This window comes from Bufo bufo, chromosome 9, assembly GCF_905171765.1.
Source record: "Bufo bufo chromosome 9, aBufBuf1.1, whole genome shotgun sequence".
NCBI lineage: Eukaryota > Metazoa > Chordata > Amphibia > Anura > Bufonidae > Bufo > Bufo bufo.
In genome coordinates, this window is record NC_053397.1 from 182,243,028 (window position 1) to 182,261,342 (window position 18,315).

The 18,315-nt window shown below is 46.4% G+C and overlaps 1 protein-coding gene across 3 annotated transcripts in view; it reads right to left on the reverse strand.

The window, feature by feature from the left end:
- PHF2 (PHD finger protein 2) overlaps positions 1-18,315 on the reverse strand; it is a 245,121-nt gene that overhangs the window by 91,441 nt on the left and 135,365 nt on the right. For all 3 annotated transcript variants that reach the window (XM_040408835.1, XM_040408833.1, XM_040408836.1), the window contains exon 3: positions 1,693-1,807. In XM_040408835.1, coding sequence (XP_040264769.1) covers positions 1,693-1,807 — 115 coding nt within the window. The remainder of the gene's footprint in view (positions 1-1,692; positions 1,808-18,315) is intronic.

Genomic DNA, 18,315 nt, shown 5'->3' on the forward strand with positions numbered 1-18,315 from the left:
AATCACGAGAAAGAGACCCCATGTTCCCGCATTTGGATGGAGCGGCAGTCACACCTGCGAGCTGCCACTCCATTCAGCTCCATCGACCCCTTGTACTCGGCGGCTATAGAGCTGAATGCAGCGCGTCCGAAACCTCTGCTCCATTCAAACCGGGGAACACAGGGCCTTTAAGCATAATGCACAGTGTAACGGGTGAAGCTGGAAGATAATATGGACAATTTCTAAGGGTCATGAGGATAAAACAGATAGCAGAAAAAAAAACTCCAAGGCTACAACTGTTTTTAGAAGCAATCAAAGTATTCAAGGCTATTTATATGGCTGTTTTTCTAAAGCCAGTGAACAGCGGCCGTCAAAAAATAGAACATATCCTGTTTTTGGCTGTTTTCGCAAACAGATGGACCCCACAGAAATCAATGGGCCCGTTCTTAAAGGGAGTCTGTCAGCACATTTACCCCTTTTTAACAGTTCCCATAGCGCTGTAGCCGCAACACCGATGATTAAAACGGTACCTTTATATGGTTTTGTGCAGTTTCCGCGCTGTTTCTGCAGTTTCCGCGCTGATAGCCGGCGCATGCACATAAGCTACTGCGATGCCGTGCCAGCAATGGGCATCGCAGTGCGCATGCCCCGGCCAAGGAAGTCAGCGAGCAGGCGCGGGATCTCGCTGAGGGGGCGAGAAAACAGATGGGCGGGCAGAGGAAGAGGCTGGACGGGGATAAGAGCCGAAGAGGCAGAGCTGCCAGTGGGCACCAATGCGGTGGACGCCGCCCCTGGGCACTTGCGAGCCCTCATTTACATATGCATCAAAGTTCGTTTTTGGCAGTTTTACAAGTCCACAAAAGCATATAAAGGTACCGTTTTACAATAAAATTCATCTGTTAAATGCGATCATGAAAAATTATTTCCAAACGGCCATTAAAAACAGACAAACAGCCAGAAAATGGACGCACACGTAGTTGCAGAACGGCCAGGAAAAACAGACAGCGAGTCCCTTTTTAATGGGGATTTTTTTCACCTTCCCCAAGGTCAAAACCTCCACAGTGACTGACTGTTCATAGACATTAGATTGCTGAAACGTCCCACTGGTAAGGATTAAAAGGGTTTTCCGAGATGTTAATACTGATGACCTATCCTCTGAATAGGTTATCAGTATCTGATCAGTGGGGTTCGACACCCGGGATTCCCTGCCGATCAGCTGTCTGAAAAGACACAGGTGCTCCTGTGAGAAACCGCGGCCTTCTCCGTGCGCACCAAGCACAGCGCCGTACATTGTATAGTGGCTGTGCTTGGTATCGCAGCTCATCCCCATTCACTTGAATGCACCTGGGACATATGACCGATGAACGTGTCGTCACTTGGCCTAGGGAAAGCTGCGAAAAAGCCGCGAAAAAGCCGCAGAGCTAATGTGAACGCCGGTGTCTTCTCAAACAGCTGATCGGGTCCCAGGTGGTGGACCCCCAGCTATTAGATACTGATGACCTATACAGAGGATAGGACATCAGTATTAACATCTCGAAAATACCCCTTTAAGGCTAACACTAGTCCATGGTTACTAACACTAGTCCATGTTGTAATTTTTCGATTCTATTGTAGGCTATTTGACAAAATGTCAGGACCACCATCCGCTCTTCATCTGAATTTTTTTTGTTGTTGCGGCGACACAGGCTTATCGATAAGTGACCCCATCTTTACCTTGGGAAGGTTCGACTCCGGAGCTCTTTGATGAAGACCTGACTGCCATTTTGAACTGGTTTGACGTCTGTAGCCTGTCCCGTGTCATGTTTGTGCCAATTTCTTTTCTTTTTCACTAGAAAAAAAACAGAAAACAAAAAAAATATTATAATTCATTCCTAGAATTCATAAAGAATAGCAATAACGACGAAATATAAAGTGTGAATACTTTTTACATTTTACATTGTGCTGCCAAACAGGTTGTCATCAAAGAGCACGAGCCGCCCTGACCTGCGTGTCAGAACCATATTGTAAAATGTTGGATTTTTTTCCCCTTATCTAACAATAAATATCTAATGTTCAAAAAAAATAATAGAGCACAAGCCGAATAAGATGAACCCTTCATATGATTGTATTCAGTGAGTAGTTATGACATCGCTTATATACGGTGAAGAACAGTGATGTCATACCCTCAAGTAATGAAATCTCCGGGCCTGTGAAGTAGTCAAACACAACTGAAGAAGTATATTGTTTTGAAGGCTTCAGAATTCCCCATGAGTGTCCTGATCGATTATCCAAAAATCTCAAAATGGAGGCCAACTGGGTAAACGGATAAATACTGGAGAATATGACATGTTAGAACGATGTCATTCCCGCAGACCGTCCCCAATATAATCACCAATTATACCCGGGTGATATTTAGGCTACAGAGGAAATACATGGACATTATAAATCATTACAGGAATCCCGTGCGACAAACCGCATCGTTCTCTGCCGCGCTCGTCTCTGAAGCTACCGCGATGCAGAATGTGACAGCCCGTTTTCTGTTTTGTGCTGCATTTTACATATTATTATCCAATACAAGATAATTGCCTTTTCCCAAATCAAGTCACAAAACTTTAGAGGAAGCATTAAAATTATACAGAGAGTCGTAAAATAGAAATTCTCAGAGTCAGAAGAGGCCAAACGCTCAAAAGATTCTTCAGCTTTACACGTATCTGTGTGTGCGTTGAGTGCGAGGAAATCAGTACACAATGACCACCAACGGAAAACGTTTTTGAAATATTTTCTTTATTGGTGGTGGTGGGGTTCCTTTTTTGTTCATTTTTGCTCCAAGATTTTTTATTTTATTGTCCTGCCAGACCCTCACCGACCAGATGTAATCTGTGGGGGAACAAGTTCACCTGACCTGTGTCATCAAAGGGTTTGTCCAGGATCTTGATATTGATGGCCTATCCTCAGGACAGGTCACCAGTATCAGATGGGCTCCCTAGGCCAGTGACACGGCCGAGGCTCGGTGAGCTGCCATACTAAGCACAGCCGCTATCCAATGGAGGCTGCTGTGCTTGGTAAGTACTCACTGGAGTACTGCAGCCTCCTCAAAAAGCAGATTGGACCCCGCAATCTGATATTAATAGCGAGGATAGGTCATCAATATTAAACACTCGGAAAACCCCTTTATTACACATTACACAGTGCCCATTGCAATGAATGGACCCTTCCATGTACTGCACATGTTGGCTCTTCCACAGCGTGAGACATTCTTATGAGGATTGTAAACTGTAGACTCCTATCTATTAAAAGGGTTTTTAGGCACCAAAAACTTTGTAATATACCGGTACTTACGGTCTCGAAATTGAGTGGAGCGACTACTTGGGATCCTGGTCATGGGATGCTCCTCTTTTGAAAATCCTACCAATCATGTCCTTTACCAAGTTCCCGGCCTAAGAGGCAAATGCAAAAGCAAGCGGAACAGTTTTGGAACCGTCCACAGTGGAAGGCCTCATCCACACAGCTGTTGGGCGGCCGTGGCCGTATTGCGGCCCGCAAATGGCGCGTCGGCAATCCACGGCCGTGTGCACCACGCTTGACGAATGCGGACCCATTCACTTGAATGGGTCTGCTATTCCGGAGTGTTTCCAGGGTGTTTCTTTCCGTTGTTCCGCACCGCAAATAAATATGACAGACCACAGACCCATTAAAGTTGAATGGGTCCGGTCCGCTGCACGGATGTTGCCTGTGCATTGGGGACCGCAATGCACGGAACGGCCGCACAACGGCCGTGTGCATGAGGCCGAAGTGACATCCCGTCCATAGCACTGGTGGGAAACCTGGTGAAGGAAGTGACATCGGCGGAAGCAGGTTTTTCAGAAGAGAAGTGCCATGTGACCTGGTCATCAGGTGCAGCGGCACAGGTGACAATGTCCATACCCAGCCAGAAGTAAAGCTGAGCAGTGCACAGTACCGGAGCGGCGGAGAGCAGGTAAGTATGAATCTTTCAATAGGCCATATATGTGACAGGGGCTTATTGGGGATACTTGAAAACTTAAATACTCCCGGAAAATCCTGTAGTCATAAAGTTTCTAAATGATTCTTTATATTTAGTACTACAGCATAAGGCCTCATGCAGAAGAATGTCTGCCGGCCGTTCCGTGCATCGGGGACTGCAATTTGCGGTCCGAAATGCACGGGAACCATCCGTGTGGTTGCCGCAGACGGATTCAGACCTATTCAACTTGAACGGGTCCATGATCCGTTTGCACCACAAAAAAAATAGAACATGAAACAGGCACAGAGAGAAACACTGGGGTTCCATGCATCCGTTCCGCACCGCTCCTTCCAGATTGCGGACTGCGGATTCAAATAAACGGGTCCGCATCCATGATACGGTGTGCACACGACCGGTTCCCATACCGTACAGGACCGCTATACATATGCATATTTACATATAGAGTTTAGGTAGGGAACTGAGTCTTTGGCCCCGGTGAAGGAAAGCCTAGTTATGACCTTGGCGTCAGAAGAGTTTCTTGTTGTATTAGCCATATGTAGTTCCAACCCCAAAAATTCTACGTTGTGAAAAGTCTTCTAGCTATTTAGAAGGGGAATTTTTTTTAGATATATTTCATGAGGATCCATGAACAAAATGTATCACCCATCTACAGAATAGGTGATGAATCTATGATTTCTGGAGGTCTGACTACTAGGACCCCCCTTACCCCCACACTGAACACCAGAACATGGTTCCCCGAGTCCCTCATGTGAATGGAGTGGTGGTGGGCATGTGTGACCACCGCACCATCTACTTCCAGGGGACTGCTGAATACAGCACTTGGCTATCACCATCAGTCACATAGAAGCAAATGGAGTCGTAACCACGCATGTGCACCACCGCTCCACTCACACAAGGCTGCACCACAGCTATCATTTGTCACCTATCCAGTGGATGCCCTTAATGGGAAAAGCCATTTATGTAAATCTAGCTATAATGGAGTGGGGCATCCCTGGACACCGGACCAGCAGGGCTTAAAAGGTGAAAACCACAATGTGGGTCATTCTGTGACACCATGACACCTATACAGGTTACCATCCTGGATCCCCACATAGATATGCACAGGACAGCAACACTTCTCACCAGGTGGCAGAAAACATGCTTCAATAATTTTAGAATCACTACATTTAGGCCAAGTTCACAAAATTTCATAGCGGGTTTTGACGCAATCCGCAGCAAAGTTTGCATGTATTACAGCGGCTGCTATAGGGATACCATATCTCCTTAAGGAGAGCACCTAAACGGCGTGAGGAATCTTATCGGCCAGGCAACGCTCCTCTGGGAATTCTGGAAAACGGATATGCTCTTACCAAGCTCTACCCCCTATGCCACCAGATGTAAGGCAGCTATCCTATAAGTCAATGTTCAACCCTTTTAAATAGGCCTTGAGTCATGACTTGGATAATAAATAAGCCAGCACCTCATCTGCAGACAGCTGTTTCAGGGTTATTGCCCCTCATCAGTGCAGAGCAGACAGTACTGGCTTAACTGGGTGAGAGGCCTAGGTCAGGATATGGGGGATGTTATATCTCCTTATGGAGAGTGCCTAAACGGCGTGAGGAGTCTTACAGGTCAGGCAACGCTCCTATATATGCTATAGACTGAAAGGATAAAACTTATAGTAAAAAAATCCTGCCGATGTGCTATGGCTGTCCATACAGGCCCTAGTGACATGCACAGACTGCCGGTACATATAATTTACCTCAGGGTTTACCTGATGGATGATGGCTTCTGCCTGTCCAAACTGACCGTGGCAATGTCAAAATAAGGCAGGCTTTCATTTTCTCTGCGGCTGGTCTTTCTGGACAGACGGGAGCTGTGTTCACACTGATTCATGACTCTTGTGACTGTCAGTTTGCTCAGGCAGCTAAGAGGCAATTTAGTCGTGGGACGCACAGGCTACTATACAAAATACATCAATCTGGGCCTGCTCTAACAGGACCCACCAAACTTGATAAAATAAATGTGAATCAGAAAATACACATGAAAATTAAAAACAAAAAAATATGAAAAAAAAATATTCCAGCAATGCCATAAAAAAATAACTGCATGCGGTATAGGACTGTAATAATTTATTATCTCTTTTTCATGTATTTTTTTGGCTCTAGGTGAAAACAGAACGGCACGGGCGAGAATTCTGCGGCTGGCGGTGAGGCGGGTCCCTCTTTCTACCGCCCATACATTGCTCTGGGGGTGTGCAAAAGACCATACATGTCTCCGGAGCCTGTAGGCCCAAACCGTCCTGTGTCCTGTGATGGTCATTAGAGATGAGAGAATCGATTTGTTCATCATAATGAGTTCTTCCCCTGCGAGGGGCTGTCCCTGCTGCTAACGAAGCCCCCTACCCAATATCGCACCTGTGCAAACGCAGAGGCTCTACTTCCGCTTCCGGAGCAATGACTATTCATGAGACTGTTCAAGTGGCAGTGGGGAAGCTCGTACAAATCGATTCGCTCATCTCAAGTGGCCATACATCTTCCAGAGGTCAAGGGCAAGCAATTGTTGAGCTGTTTCTTCCACTGCCCCTCCAACCATACACATGCATGCTCGGCCTAGATGAGTGCTGCTGTCAGAAACCCCTGGCCACGGCTCATCTCCTTTGAGAACAAAAGCATGCCCCACCCTTCTTTTCCCTGACATTTAGGCCCCTTTCACACGAGCGAGTCCCGCCTAAACCCCTTTCAGTGACCCTTGGGCCATTTTTTGTCAGGGAGAGCACCCGTCCTGACCTCTGGAGCACTGCCGGGGTCGCATAGCATTATATTGTATCAATATAATGCTATGTGACCTGGTCAGTGCCGGAAGGGCCGGACGGGTGCTGTTGCATACTCACGCTGCGAGTCCGGAGTGTGACACTTGCTCGTCTGAAATGGGCCTTACTGTCGGGGAAGAGATGAGACACCACCATAAACATTAGATGGCGGTCCGGTCCTGCCAAAATGCATAGGTTTGGCTGAAGACATGTAAAGTGTAGACATTTCCCAGTTAGATTATTATTAGTAGATTATTAGAAAAGTGATGCTAGATAGTCTAATAAAGTTCTCTGTACATAGCTGAGTATAACGCTAGCACTGCTTTATGAGACAGTATACCTGTACTGTTCCTATAGGAGTACCTGGGGGAATAGGCATCTGCTAAAGGAAAAACGTAGAGCATTTTATAGCATTTTCATACTTGTAGGACAGGAGTAATGCCCTACAATGTTCTGTTTTCTTTTAAACGGGTTCTCCGGGCTTTTACTATTGATGACCTATCCTCAGTATAGGTCATCAATATCAGATCGGAGGGGGTCCGATACCTGGCACCCGCGCCCATCAGCTGTATAAGGAGATGGCGCAGCGCCGCAGCCTTCTCGCAGCTTTGCCTAGGCCATGTGACGTTTTATCGGTCACATGACCTAGGCACTTAGCCCCATTGAAGTGAATGGGGCTGTGCTGTGATACAAAGCCCAGTCGCTATGGAAAAAAGGAAAGTTCAGCAGCTCTCACCTGCCCCGCCTTCACCTGTGAGCACCGCGGACCCGCGTCAGGCCCGGGTAACACAATGCAAAGGGGTTCAAGGAATCCAGCTCCACTTCGGTAAAGGAAAAAATGTATTTTGCTTGCGGTAAAATCACATCCAGTTACAATTACAAAAGTCTTGTCTACGCGTTTCGGGCTACCAGAAACAATTCAAGCCCTTACCCAGTCGCTATACAATGTATTCACACGTGACTGACAATTTCTGTGCAAACTTTTGTCAGCACTGCAGGAAAGAATCTGTGGCAGTACGCAGCATGCTTATTCCCACAGAGGCCGTAGAAAAATGCCGGCGTATCGGGGCTCTTCCTTTGTGGATCCGCCGCACATCTGTGGCTGATCCTGCAGTAAATGTGTGTTGAATCTGAAATATGTAAATCCAACATGTCTGAACATACCCTAAGGCCTAATTCACACTTCAGGACTTTGGTAAGGGAGAGTTCATATCACCATTATTTTTATCATCCGTCAGAAGAACAGAAAAAATAAATGGATCCTGTGCATCAAATGAGCACATTTGGCTTCTGTTTGAGCCATTTCTGTCTAAGATCCATTTTTTTAAATGGAAAACATACTGCATACAGGTAGTGGCGTACATCGAGAAGTAAGGGCCCCATAGCAAGGATCAAACCAGCCCCCCCACACAGGACAGACGGGTTTCCGCCTAAACCCCTTTCAGTGACCCATGGGCCATTTTTTCGACTCCCTCTTGCCCTGGGCCCCATAGCAGTCGCATGGCCTGCCGCTATGGTAGTTACGCCCCTGCATACAGGACTTATTTCCCCATCTTTAAAAAAAAGGATCTCATATGGAATGGCTCAAACAGAAGCCAAATGTTCAGGATCCGTTTTTTTTGACGGATCAGAGGAACAGAAAAATAAACGGTGATGTGAACTCTCCCTAAGGCTCCTTTCACACTTGTGTTGTTAATTCTGGTATTGAGATCCGGCAGAGGATCGGCAAAAATATAGAACGTGTCCTATTCTTGTCTGTTTTAGGGACAACGATAGGAAAGTTCTATAGAGGGCAGGACGTTCCATTCCGCTAAATGCAGAACACAAACACCAGGTATCCGTGTTTGGCGGATCCTCAATTTCCAGACTGGAAAAACGGTGGTGTATACGAGCCCTATGACGGAGATTGCTAAAGTAGAGAAGACCCTAAACATAACCATCTCTAGGATGGATAATCTAGAATTGGTCCACGATCAGAAGACCACATCCTCCACCAAGTAATTGTACAATAGATGACCAAAGACGACTACCAGACGAGAAAGAGCCAGGATGTGAGTGAATGAGACGCATCTCCCCAAAGTCAGCTCTATGATCCGGTCACCGCTCCTCACCTACCGTATCTATTTTAGTAAATACTTCTATTATATTACCCATGAAATAATACATCTAAAGCACAATTTATTAGAACTCCCTGTTGTCATTCCTCTATTATTCCTCCTAGAAAGGTATGCATACATTGTCAACTGGGTGTTGACATTCCTCTTGTAGAAGGAATGAGTCTCCAGTCTGATACTGGCGACACTGACTGGATGGCGTGATCGTGATCTGCACCCAACTGGTAACACCCAGAAGTCAATTAGATTTTCCATGCATTTCTAGGAGGAATAACAGAGTGATGGAATAGTGTGGAGTTCCAAGAAAAGATGTTCCACAATTGTGAAAATGGGGAATACAAGTCATTTACTAAAACAGACATGTCAGCAGAGGTGTCAGGTCCTTCAAGACCTCTTTACCGAGCGGCCCCCCACCCTGCCCATCGCTTCCCCCAGGCAAGGTCAGTCTGCATTTCCGGATAATGACGGAGCTGTACTGTACGCCTCTCTGTATCTTTTTATATCATCCTGCTCTGATTTAACCTGCTTCTATTATGTATTTACATGTGAATTGATTATTTTCGCATTATTATACGGCGGATGTGGCGGATTCGGTGCAGATTTCTTCAATTCCAATTAAAAGGGTTTCTGCACGGCATTATAGGAGATCTTGCGTTCTCCTCTACACTTCTTTTCACTTTCTAACACATGCAGCCGCCATTTTAGGAAAATTGATTCGTTACCACGAAGCGCAAGGAAAATCGGATTAGTTTAGAATCAAAGTTTTCCTAAACTTCGGATCATATTCTGCTTTGGATGCTTCTCTCAACAGTAAAAAAAAAAAAAAATCTCGGAAAACCCCCTTAAATCCAACGACAATCTAAATTCCGCAGACATATTCACATGTGACTGGCGATTTCTGCACTGCAGGAAACATGTTGTGGCGGTACGTAGCATGCTTATTCCCACAGATTCCTCACAAAAATGCCGGCGTATCGGGGGCTTTTCCTTCGTGGATCCGCCGCACATCTGGGTCTCGGATTTCTGCCGCTGATCCTGCAGTAAATGTGTGTTGAATCTGAAATATGTAAATCCGACATGTCTGAACATACCCTGAGGCCTAATTCACACTTCAGGACTTTGGTAAGGGAGAGTTCACATCACCATTATTTTTCTGATCCGTCAGAAGAACAGAAAAAGGCCTCATGCACACGAACGTTGTTCTGGTCCGCATCCGAGCCGCAGTATTTGCAGCTTGGATGCGGACCCATTCACTTCAATGGGGCCGCAAGAGATGCGGGCAGCACTCCGTGTGCTGTCCGCATCTGTTGCTCCGCTCCGTGGTCCCCCAAAAAAAATATAACCTGTCCTAATCTTGTCCGTTTGGCGGATAAAAATAGGCAGTTAAATTAATGGCTGTCCGTGCTGTTCCGCAAATTGCAGAACGCACTCGGACGCCATCCGTGTTTTGTGGATCCGTAATTTGCAGACCGCAAAACACACAATGGTTGTGTGCATGTAGCCAAAAATAGGAAAAATAAAACGGATCCTGTGCATCAGTTATGCCAGGGCTTGACAAATTTCCTTGGAATCTAGGAGCCAGCTAAAAAAAGTTAGGAGCCGTTTTTTTTTTTTACCTTATAAAGCCTTATTTTAAGCAACAAAAATAACACCTCTTAAATTAACATATAAAGAAGTCTAGAACCAAACAACATGGGCATTGTTTATTATCAGAGTACTGTGACGTCACTGTGTGCAGCATCTCTTCACTGTTTATCAGTGTACTGTGACGTCACTGTGTGCAGCATCTCTTCACTGTTTATCAGAGTACTGTGACGTCACTGTGTGCAGCATCTCTTCAGTGTTTATCAGAGTACTGTGACGTCACTGTGTGCAGCATCTCTTCACTGTTTATCAGAGTACTGTGACGTCACTGTGTGCAGCATCTCTTCAGTGTTTATCAGAGTACTGTGATGTCACTGTGTGCAGCATCTCTTCAGTGTTTATCATTGTACTGTGACGTCACTGTGTGCAGCATCTCTTCACTGTTTATCAGAGTACTGTGACGTCACTGTGTGCAGCATCTCTTCAGTGTTTATCAGAGTACTGTGACGTCACTGTGTGCAGCATCTCTTCAGTGTTTATCAGAGTACTGTGACGTCACTGTGTGCAGCATCTCTTCACTGTTTATCAGAGTACTGTGACGTCACTGTGTGCAGCATCTCTTCAGTGTTTATCAGAGTACTGTGACGTCACTGTGTGCAGCATCTCTTCAGTGTTTATCAGAGTACTGTGACGTCACTGTGTGCAGCATCTCTTCACTGTTTATCAGAGTACTGTGACGTCACTGTGTGCAGCATCTCTTCAGTGTTTATCAGAGTACTGTGATGTCACTGTGTGCAGCATCTCTTCAGTGTTTATCATTGTACTGTGACGTCACTGTGTGCAGCATCTCTTCACTGTTTATCAGAGTACTGTGACGTCACTGTGTGCAGCATCTCTTCAGTGTTTATCAGAGTACTGTGACGTCACTGTGTGCAGCATCTCCTCAGTGTTTATCAGAGTACTGTGACGTCACTGTGTGCCGCATCTCTTCACTGTTTATCAGTGTACTGTGATGTCACTGTGTGCAGCATCTCTTCAGTGTTTATCAGAGTACTGTGATGTCACTGTGTGCCGCATCTCTTCAGTGTTTATCATTGTACTGTGATGTCACTGTGTGCAGCATCTCTTCATTGTTTATCAGAGTACTGTGACGTCACTGTGTGCAGCATCTCTTCACTGTTTATCAGAGTACTGTGACGTCACTGTGTGCAGCATCTCTTCACTGTTTATCAGAGTACTGTGACGTCACTGTGTGCAGCATCTCTTCACTGTTTATCAGAGTACTGTGATGTCACTGTGTGCAGCATCTCTTCAGTGTTTATCAGAGTACTGTGACGTCACTGTGTGCAGCATCTCCTCACTGTTTATCAGAGTACTGTGACGTCACTGTGTGCAGCATCTCTTCAGTGTTTATCAGAGTACTGTGACGTCACTGTGTGCAGCATCTCTTCACTGTTTATCAGAGTACTGTGACGTCACTGTGTGCAGCATCTCTTCAGTGTTTATCAGAGTACTGTGATGTCACTGTGTGCAGCATCTCTTCAGTGTTTATCAGAGTACTGTGATGTCACTGTGTGCAGCATCTCTTCAGTGTTTATCAGAGTACTGTGACGTCACTGTGTGCAGCATCTCTTCACTGTTTATCAGAGTACTGTGATGTCACTGTGTGCAGCATCTCTTCACTGTTTATCAGAGTACTGTGATGTCACTGTGTGCCGCATCTCTTCACTGTTTATCAGAGTACTGTGATGTCACTGTGTGCAGCATCTCTTCAGTGTTTATCAGAGTACTGTGACATCACTGTGTGCAGCATCTCTTCACTGTTTATCAGAGTACTGTGACGTCACTGTGTGCCGCATCTCTTCACTGTTTATCAGAGTACTGTGACGTCACTGTGTGCAGCATCTCTTCAGTGTTTATCAGAGTACTGTGACGTCACTGTGTGCAGCATCTCTTCACTGTTTATCAGAGTACTGTGACGTCACTGTGTGCAGCATCTTCAGTGTTTATCAGAGTACTGTGACGTCACTGTGTGCAGCATCTCTTCACTGTTTATCAGAGTACTGTGACGTCACTGTGTGCAGCATCTCTTCACTGTTTATCAGAGTACTGTGACGTCACTGTGTGCAGCATCTCTTCACTGTTTATCAGAGTACTGTGACGTCACTGTGTGCAGCATCTTCATTGTTTATCAGAGTAATGTGACGTCACTGTGTGCAGCATCTCTTCACTGTTTATCAGAGTACTGTGATGTCACTGTGTGCAGCATCTCTTCAGTGTTTATCAGAGTACTGTGATGTCACTGTGTGCAGCATCTCTTCAGTGTTTATCAGAGTACTGTGATGTCACTGTGTGCAGCATCTCTTCAGTGTTTATCATTGTACTGTGACGTCACTGTGTGCAGCATCTCTTCACTGTTTATCAGAGTACTGTGACGTCACTGTGTGCAGCATCTCTTCACTGTTTATCAGAGTACTGTGATGTCACTGTGTGCAGCATCTCTTCACTGTTTATCAGTGTACTGTGACGTCACTGTGTGCAGCATCTCTTCAGTGTTTATCAGAGTACTGTGACGTCACTGTGTGCAGCATCTCTTCACTGTTTATCAGAGTACTGTGACGTCACTGTGTGCAGCATCTCTCCACTGTTTATCAGAGTACTGTGACGTCACTGTGTGCAGCATCTCTTCACTGTTTATCAGAGTACTGTGACGTCACTGTGAGCAGCATCACTTCAGTGTTCATCAGAGTACTGTGACGTCACTGTATGTATAATCCCTGCGCTGTGACGTCACTGTGTGTATAATCCCTGCGCTGTGACGTCACTGTGTGTATAATCCCTGCGCTGTGACGTCACTGTGTGTATAATCCCTGCTCTGTGACGTCACTGTGTGTATAATCCCTGCGCTGTGACGTCACTGTGTGTATAATCCCTGCGCTGTGACGTCACTGTGTGTATAATCCCTGCGCTGTGACGTCACTGTGTGTATAATCCCTGCGCTGTGACGTCACTGTGTGTATAATCCCTGCGCTGTGACGTCACTGTGTGTATAATCCCTGCGCTGTGACGTCACAGTGTGTATAATCCCTGCGCTGTGACGTCACAGTGTGTATAATCCCTGCGCTGTGACGTCACTGTGTGTATAATCCCTGCGCTGTGACATCACTGTGTGTATAATCCCTGCGCTGTGACGTCACTGTGTGTATAATCCCTGCGCTGTGACGTCACTGTGTGTATAATCCCTGCGCTGTGACATCACTGTGTGTATAATCCCTGCGCTGTGACGTCACTGTGTGTATAATCCCTGCGCTGTGACGTCACTGTGTGTATAATCCCTGCGCTGTGACGTCACTGTGTGTATAATCCCTGCGCTGTGACGTCACTGTGTGTATAATCCCTGCGCTGTGACGTCACTGTGTGTATAATCCCTGCGCTGTGACGTCACTGTGTGTATAATCCCTGCGCTGTGACGTCACAGTGTGTATAATCCCTGCGCTGTGACGTCACTGTGTGTATAATCCCTGCGCTGTGACGTCACTGTGTGTATAATCCCTGCGCTGTGACGTCACTGTGTGTATAATCCCTGCGCTGTGACGTCACTGTATGTATAATCCCTGTGCTGCGGCTGACAGAACTGAGATCCCTTCCCCAGGATGTTTGGTCCGGGCTCATCATTCATCTCATAGAACTGCAGCTATGAAATCCACAGCGTATTGCAGCAAATACCAGCAAAATGGATAAGATTTTACCAAAAATCCTCACACTTCATAAAATCCACACGGAAATGAACCTACTGTGCACATTTCAAATCCGCACCGTGGTAATATATGATTTCACCACGTGTAACTGATCGTGGCTGAATTCCACAGCAAATCCACACGCTACATGTAGAGTCTGATATAAATCCACAACAGGTAATCCTCTGTGTAATTCCATTGGAATTACCCTAGGAAGACTGAGGGGCCTTCCAGCTCTCATGGATGGTCACCAAGCTTTCCTGGTCTCCTAGTCCTGAGGAGAACATATCTCAGTACGGGAACATATAGAGAAGTCATCAGATGATTTAGCCATTCAGGAGTGTTATGGCAGCTCCTAGGAGACCTGTGTGGTATTCAGCCTGTCACCCAGCTTTCCTGAGGAGAATATATCTCAGTACGGGAACATATAGAGAAGTCATCAGATGATTTGGCCATTCAGTAGTCTTAGTTCTCATAGGAGCTGCAACCCGGCTTTCCAAGACTCCTGATTGGGTAAATCATATGATAACGTATCTAAATGTTCCTATACTGAGATATATTCTCCTCAGGAGACCAGGAAAGCGGGGTGACAGACAGCCTGTATACCACACAGCTCTCCTAGGAGCTGCCACCCGGCTTTCTGTGTGGTATACAGGCTGTCACCCAGCTTTCCTAGAAAGGGACAGAACTAAGAAATGGCCGAATGGTAACTGGATGGAGCACGGTGCAGGAATGGCCACCAGTTGTGGCTAGCAGGCGCTCCGGCCTAATGACGGCAGCAGGTATGCAGCTCCCCGCTGGGTTCATGGCCGTGCTCGAGGCCAACTTGGCTGCAGCAGGCAGACATTACAAACTTTGAGCCTGGCAGATAAGTGCAGAGCGCATCATTTACCGCCGCAGAGCCGGCCGTGCAGGGACCTGGCAGCACTTGGTGCCCTGGGATGTTGCGCTGCCCGATCATGTCCCCTGCTGTATACAGCAGGAGGAATGATGATGGGCTGATTGTCTTCCCTCCACTTGTCAGCGAGTGCAGCGCCACTACCTGTGCTCCCGCTCTGCCTCCCCTGCACTAACTCCTCTTCCCCCGCCGAGCCTCTCTCACCGGGACACGGGCTCTGATGTCTGCCGGACAGTTATCACATATGTATCGGCCGGGCTCCGGTAAAGGCTTCGCCATTTTCAACTGCCCTGGAGATGACGCACGGCGACATCAGCACGCTGCGACCGATAGACGGCGAGAGAGAGTGGCCAAACCACGATGGAGCCGAAGCTGAGGGGTCCGGGTAGGGTGGCCGTCCGAGCCTGGGCGCAAGTGATTAAAAAAAAAATAAAAGGTTTCATTTTGCTTGCGTTCTTAACCCTCCAGTGGCTGCGCCCGACTGCTGGTGTGCTGGGCCTATTTTCAAGCAGGGGCAAACACCCCAAATTCCTGGTCGCCATGGCGACCTGGGATTTGTCGGGCCCTGAGTTATGCACATTTGGCATCAGTTTGAGCCCTTTCTGTCTGAGATCTGTTTTTTAGATGGAAAAAAAAAGTCCTGCATGCATAATTTTTTTTAATTCTTTCAAAAAAAACGGATCTCAGACGGAAATGGCTCAAACGGATGCCAGCTGTGCCTCAAGTGAGAGAGTAGCTTAACTGGGCGCCAAAACCAGGCAAAGATCAAAAACACAGAGAAAGAGCAAATCTCTCCATTCTACCTCATCTCTCTGTAGGCTCCATCTCTGGTTTTGGCTCACAATCACTGAAGTGTGAACTAGGCCTAAGGCCTCCTGCACACGACCGTTGTGTGTTTTGTGGTCCGCAAAATATGCGGAACGGCGCGGACAGCCATTACTATAACTGCCTATTCTTGTCCGCAAAACGGACAAGAATAGAACAGGTTATATATTTTTTTTTTGCAGACCACGGAACGGAGCAACGGATGCGGACAGCACATGGACGGAGCATCTTCGCCGGATCAATTAAAACAAAAAATCTTTATTTAGTCCGTTAAAAACATCCAAGGCTTGGTGGCATTGTAACCAGCGCGTTTCGGGTGAATCTGATGTCTTTCCGATGATCGGATTCATCTGAAACACATTGGTTACGATATTACCATGTTACCATGCCTTGGATATTTTGAATGGACTAAATAAAGAATTTTTTAATTTTTTTTAAAGGATCGAGCGAGTGCCGAAGGATCATTCTCATTTTATATGTCAGGCAGCCGTGTCCACTAGGACAATCACTAGGACCCCAACAGTCTCAAGATGAGTGATTTAAAGAGGAGCTGTCACCTCTCCTGACAGGTCTTTTTTAGGTAACTACTTGCATTCCCCCTGAAATAACAGTTCTGGAGCATCTGTTCTTATGACTCTGTGAAGTACCATTTGCAATGAAGGTCCAGTTGGGGGGGTGAATCCCTGCACAGTCTGACTGGAGAGTGACAGACTGTGTAGAGATACAACCCCGACTGGTAACACCCATCTGGATCCTCACTGCAGGCTGCCAGTAATTCATTCATAACTTCTAGCAGGAATAATAAAGGAATGACACATCAGAAAATCATAGGAATAGATACTGGAGGATTGTTATTACATGGGGAATGTAAGTGGTTACTAAAACAGTCAGGAGAGGGGACGGGCCCTCTAACATTGAAGATGTGCAAATGACCTACCATATATGTGTCAATTTTTAGAAAATACCCCTTTAAAAGAGTTTTTCTGCCAACTCATAGCATAAGACATGAATATTAGATTGAAGGGGTCCAACCCCCGACACCCCCAGGATGAGCTGATTGAGGGGGAATGATTGCCACATCCCCTTCATTGTTTACCAGGCACCGCTCCGGACTTGTAGTAATGGCTGTGCTTGTCTTCATGTGAATAGGACTGAGCTGCAAAAGGGACTCCTGGCACCTTCCACCTATCAGCTGATTAAAGGCACTGCAGGGCTCCGGCATCCCCTTTAAGGGTTCAGAGACATGCCAATTTTGGCTGCGACAGCCGTCACATGACCAAAGTTCGCATGGTAGGGCGGCTGCCATAGGAATGAATGGGGTCCCAGCACTGCTCACACGTTTGCTCCGACCATGACACACAAAAGATCCATCACTGAAGGATTTGTTTGCATTCACGGGTCGCGGGTGCAGCAAACGTGTGAGTGGCACTGTGACCCATTCATTCCTGTGGTCCCCGCTACACTGCGATACTTGGGCAGGACAAGGGGTATGTGTCGCGCCCAATTTTGCTGCGGTTCTGTGCCGGCTATTACAGTTCAGTCCTATTCATTTGAATGGGACTCGGCTGCAGAGAGCTGCATGTACAGAGACCTGGACCTGGTAACCAATGAAGAGGATAGGGAGCTCTGGCTCATGTGGGGAAGGATGGGGCAGGTAGGAGGCTCTTTGCTGGAAGTTCGGCCTCCACCGACCTCATAATGATTGCCTATCCTAAGGAAAGTGCATTGACTCTAAAGTTCTGGACAAAACCCTATAACCCTATATAATAAGTGATCTGCAATACTGCACAGGAGCACATGAAAACATTAAAGGGGTTGTCCCACAAAAAATATTCTGTAGTTTTCAAACCAGCACCTGGATCTGAATACTTGTGTAACTGCATGTAATTAAAAAATTTATCATAGCCACCAAGTTATTCAATAAAATGTATCTGTATGGCGCCACCTGCTGTTTATATATTTTTTTCTTATTCCTATTCCTGCTCACTGAGATGGTCGCACATGCTCAGTTTCATCCTTCAACTGCCCCCTGAGCTGTGATAGGGAGAGCATGGACACGCCTCCTGAGCTGTGATAAGGAGAGCATGGACACGCCCCCTGAGCTGCAGCAGAAAGGACACGCCCCTTGAGCTGTCAGCTTGATATAAATCTAGCAGAGCAGTGAATGGGGAGATCTCTGGATCCATGTGAGGTACAGGGCTGGTTCTAGCTTTGGTAGAAAGAGATTGTCATGTGCTATATGATGTCTGATTTTTATTTTATTTTTTACAGTATTTATGGGATAACTCACTTTAAGGCCTCTTGCACACAAACGTTTTTTTCCGTTTACGTTCGGTTTTTTGCATTGTGTATAGTGAACCATTCATTTGAATGGATACGCAAAAAAAAAAAAAAAAAACGGAAGG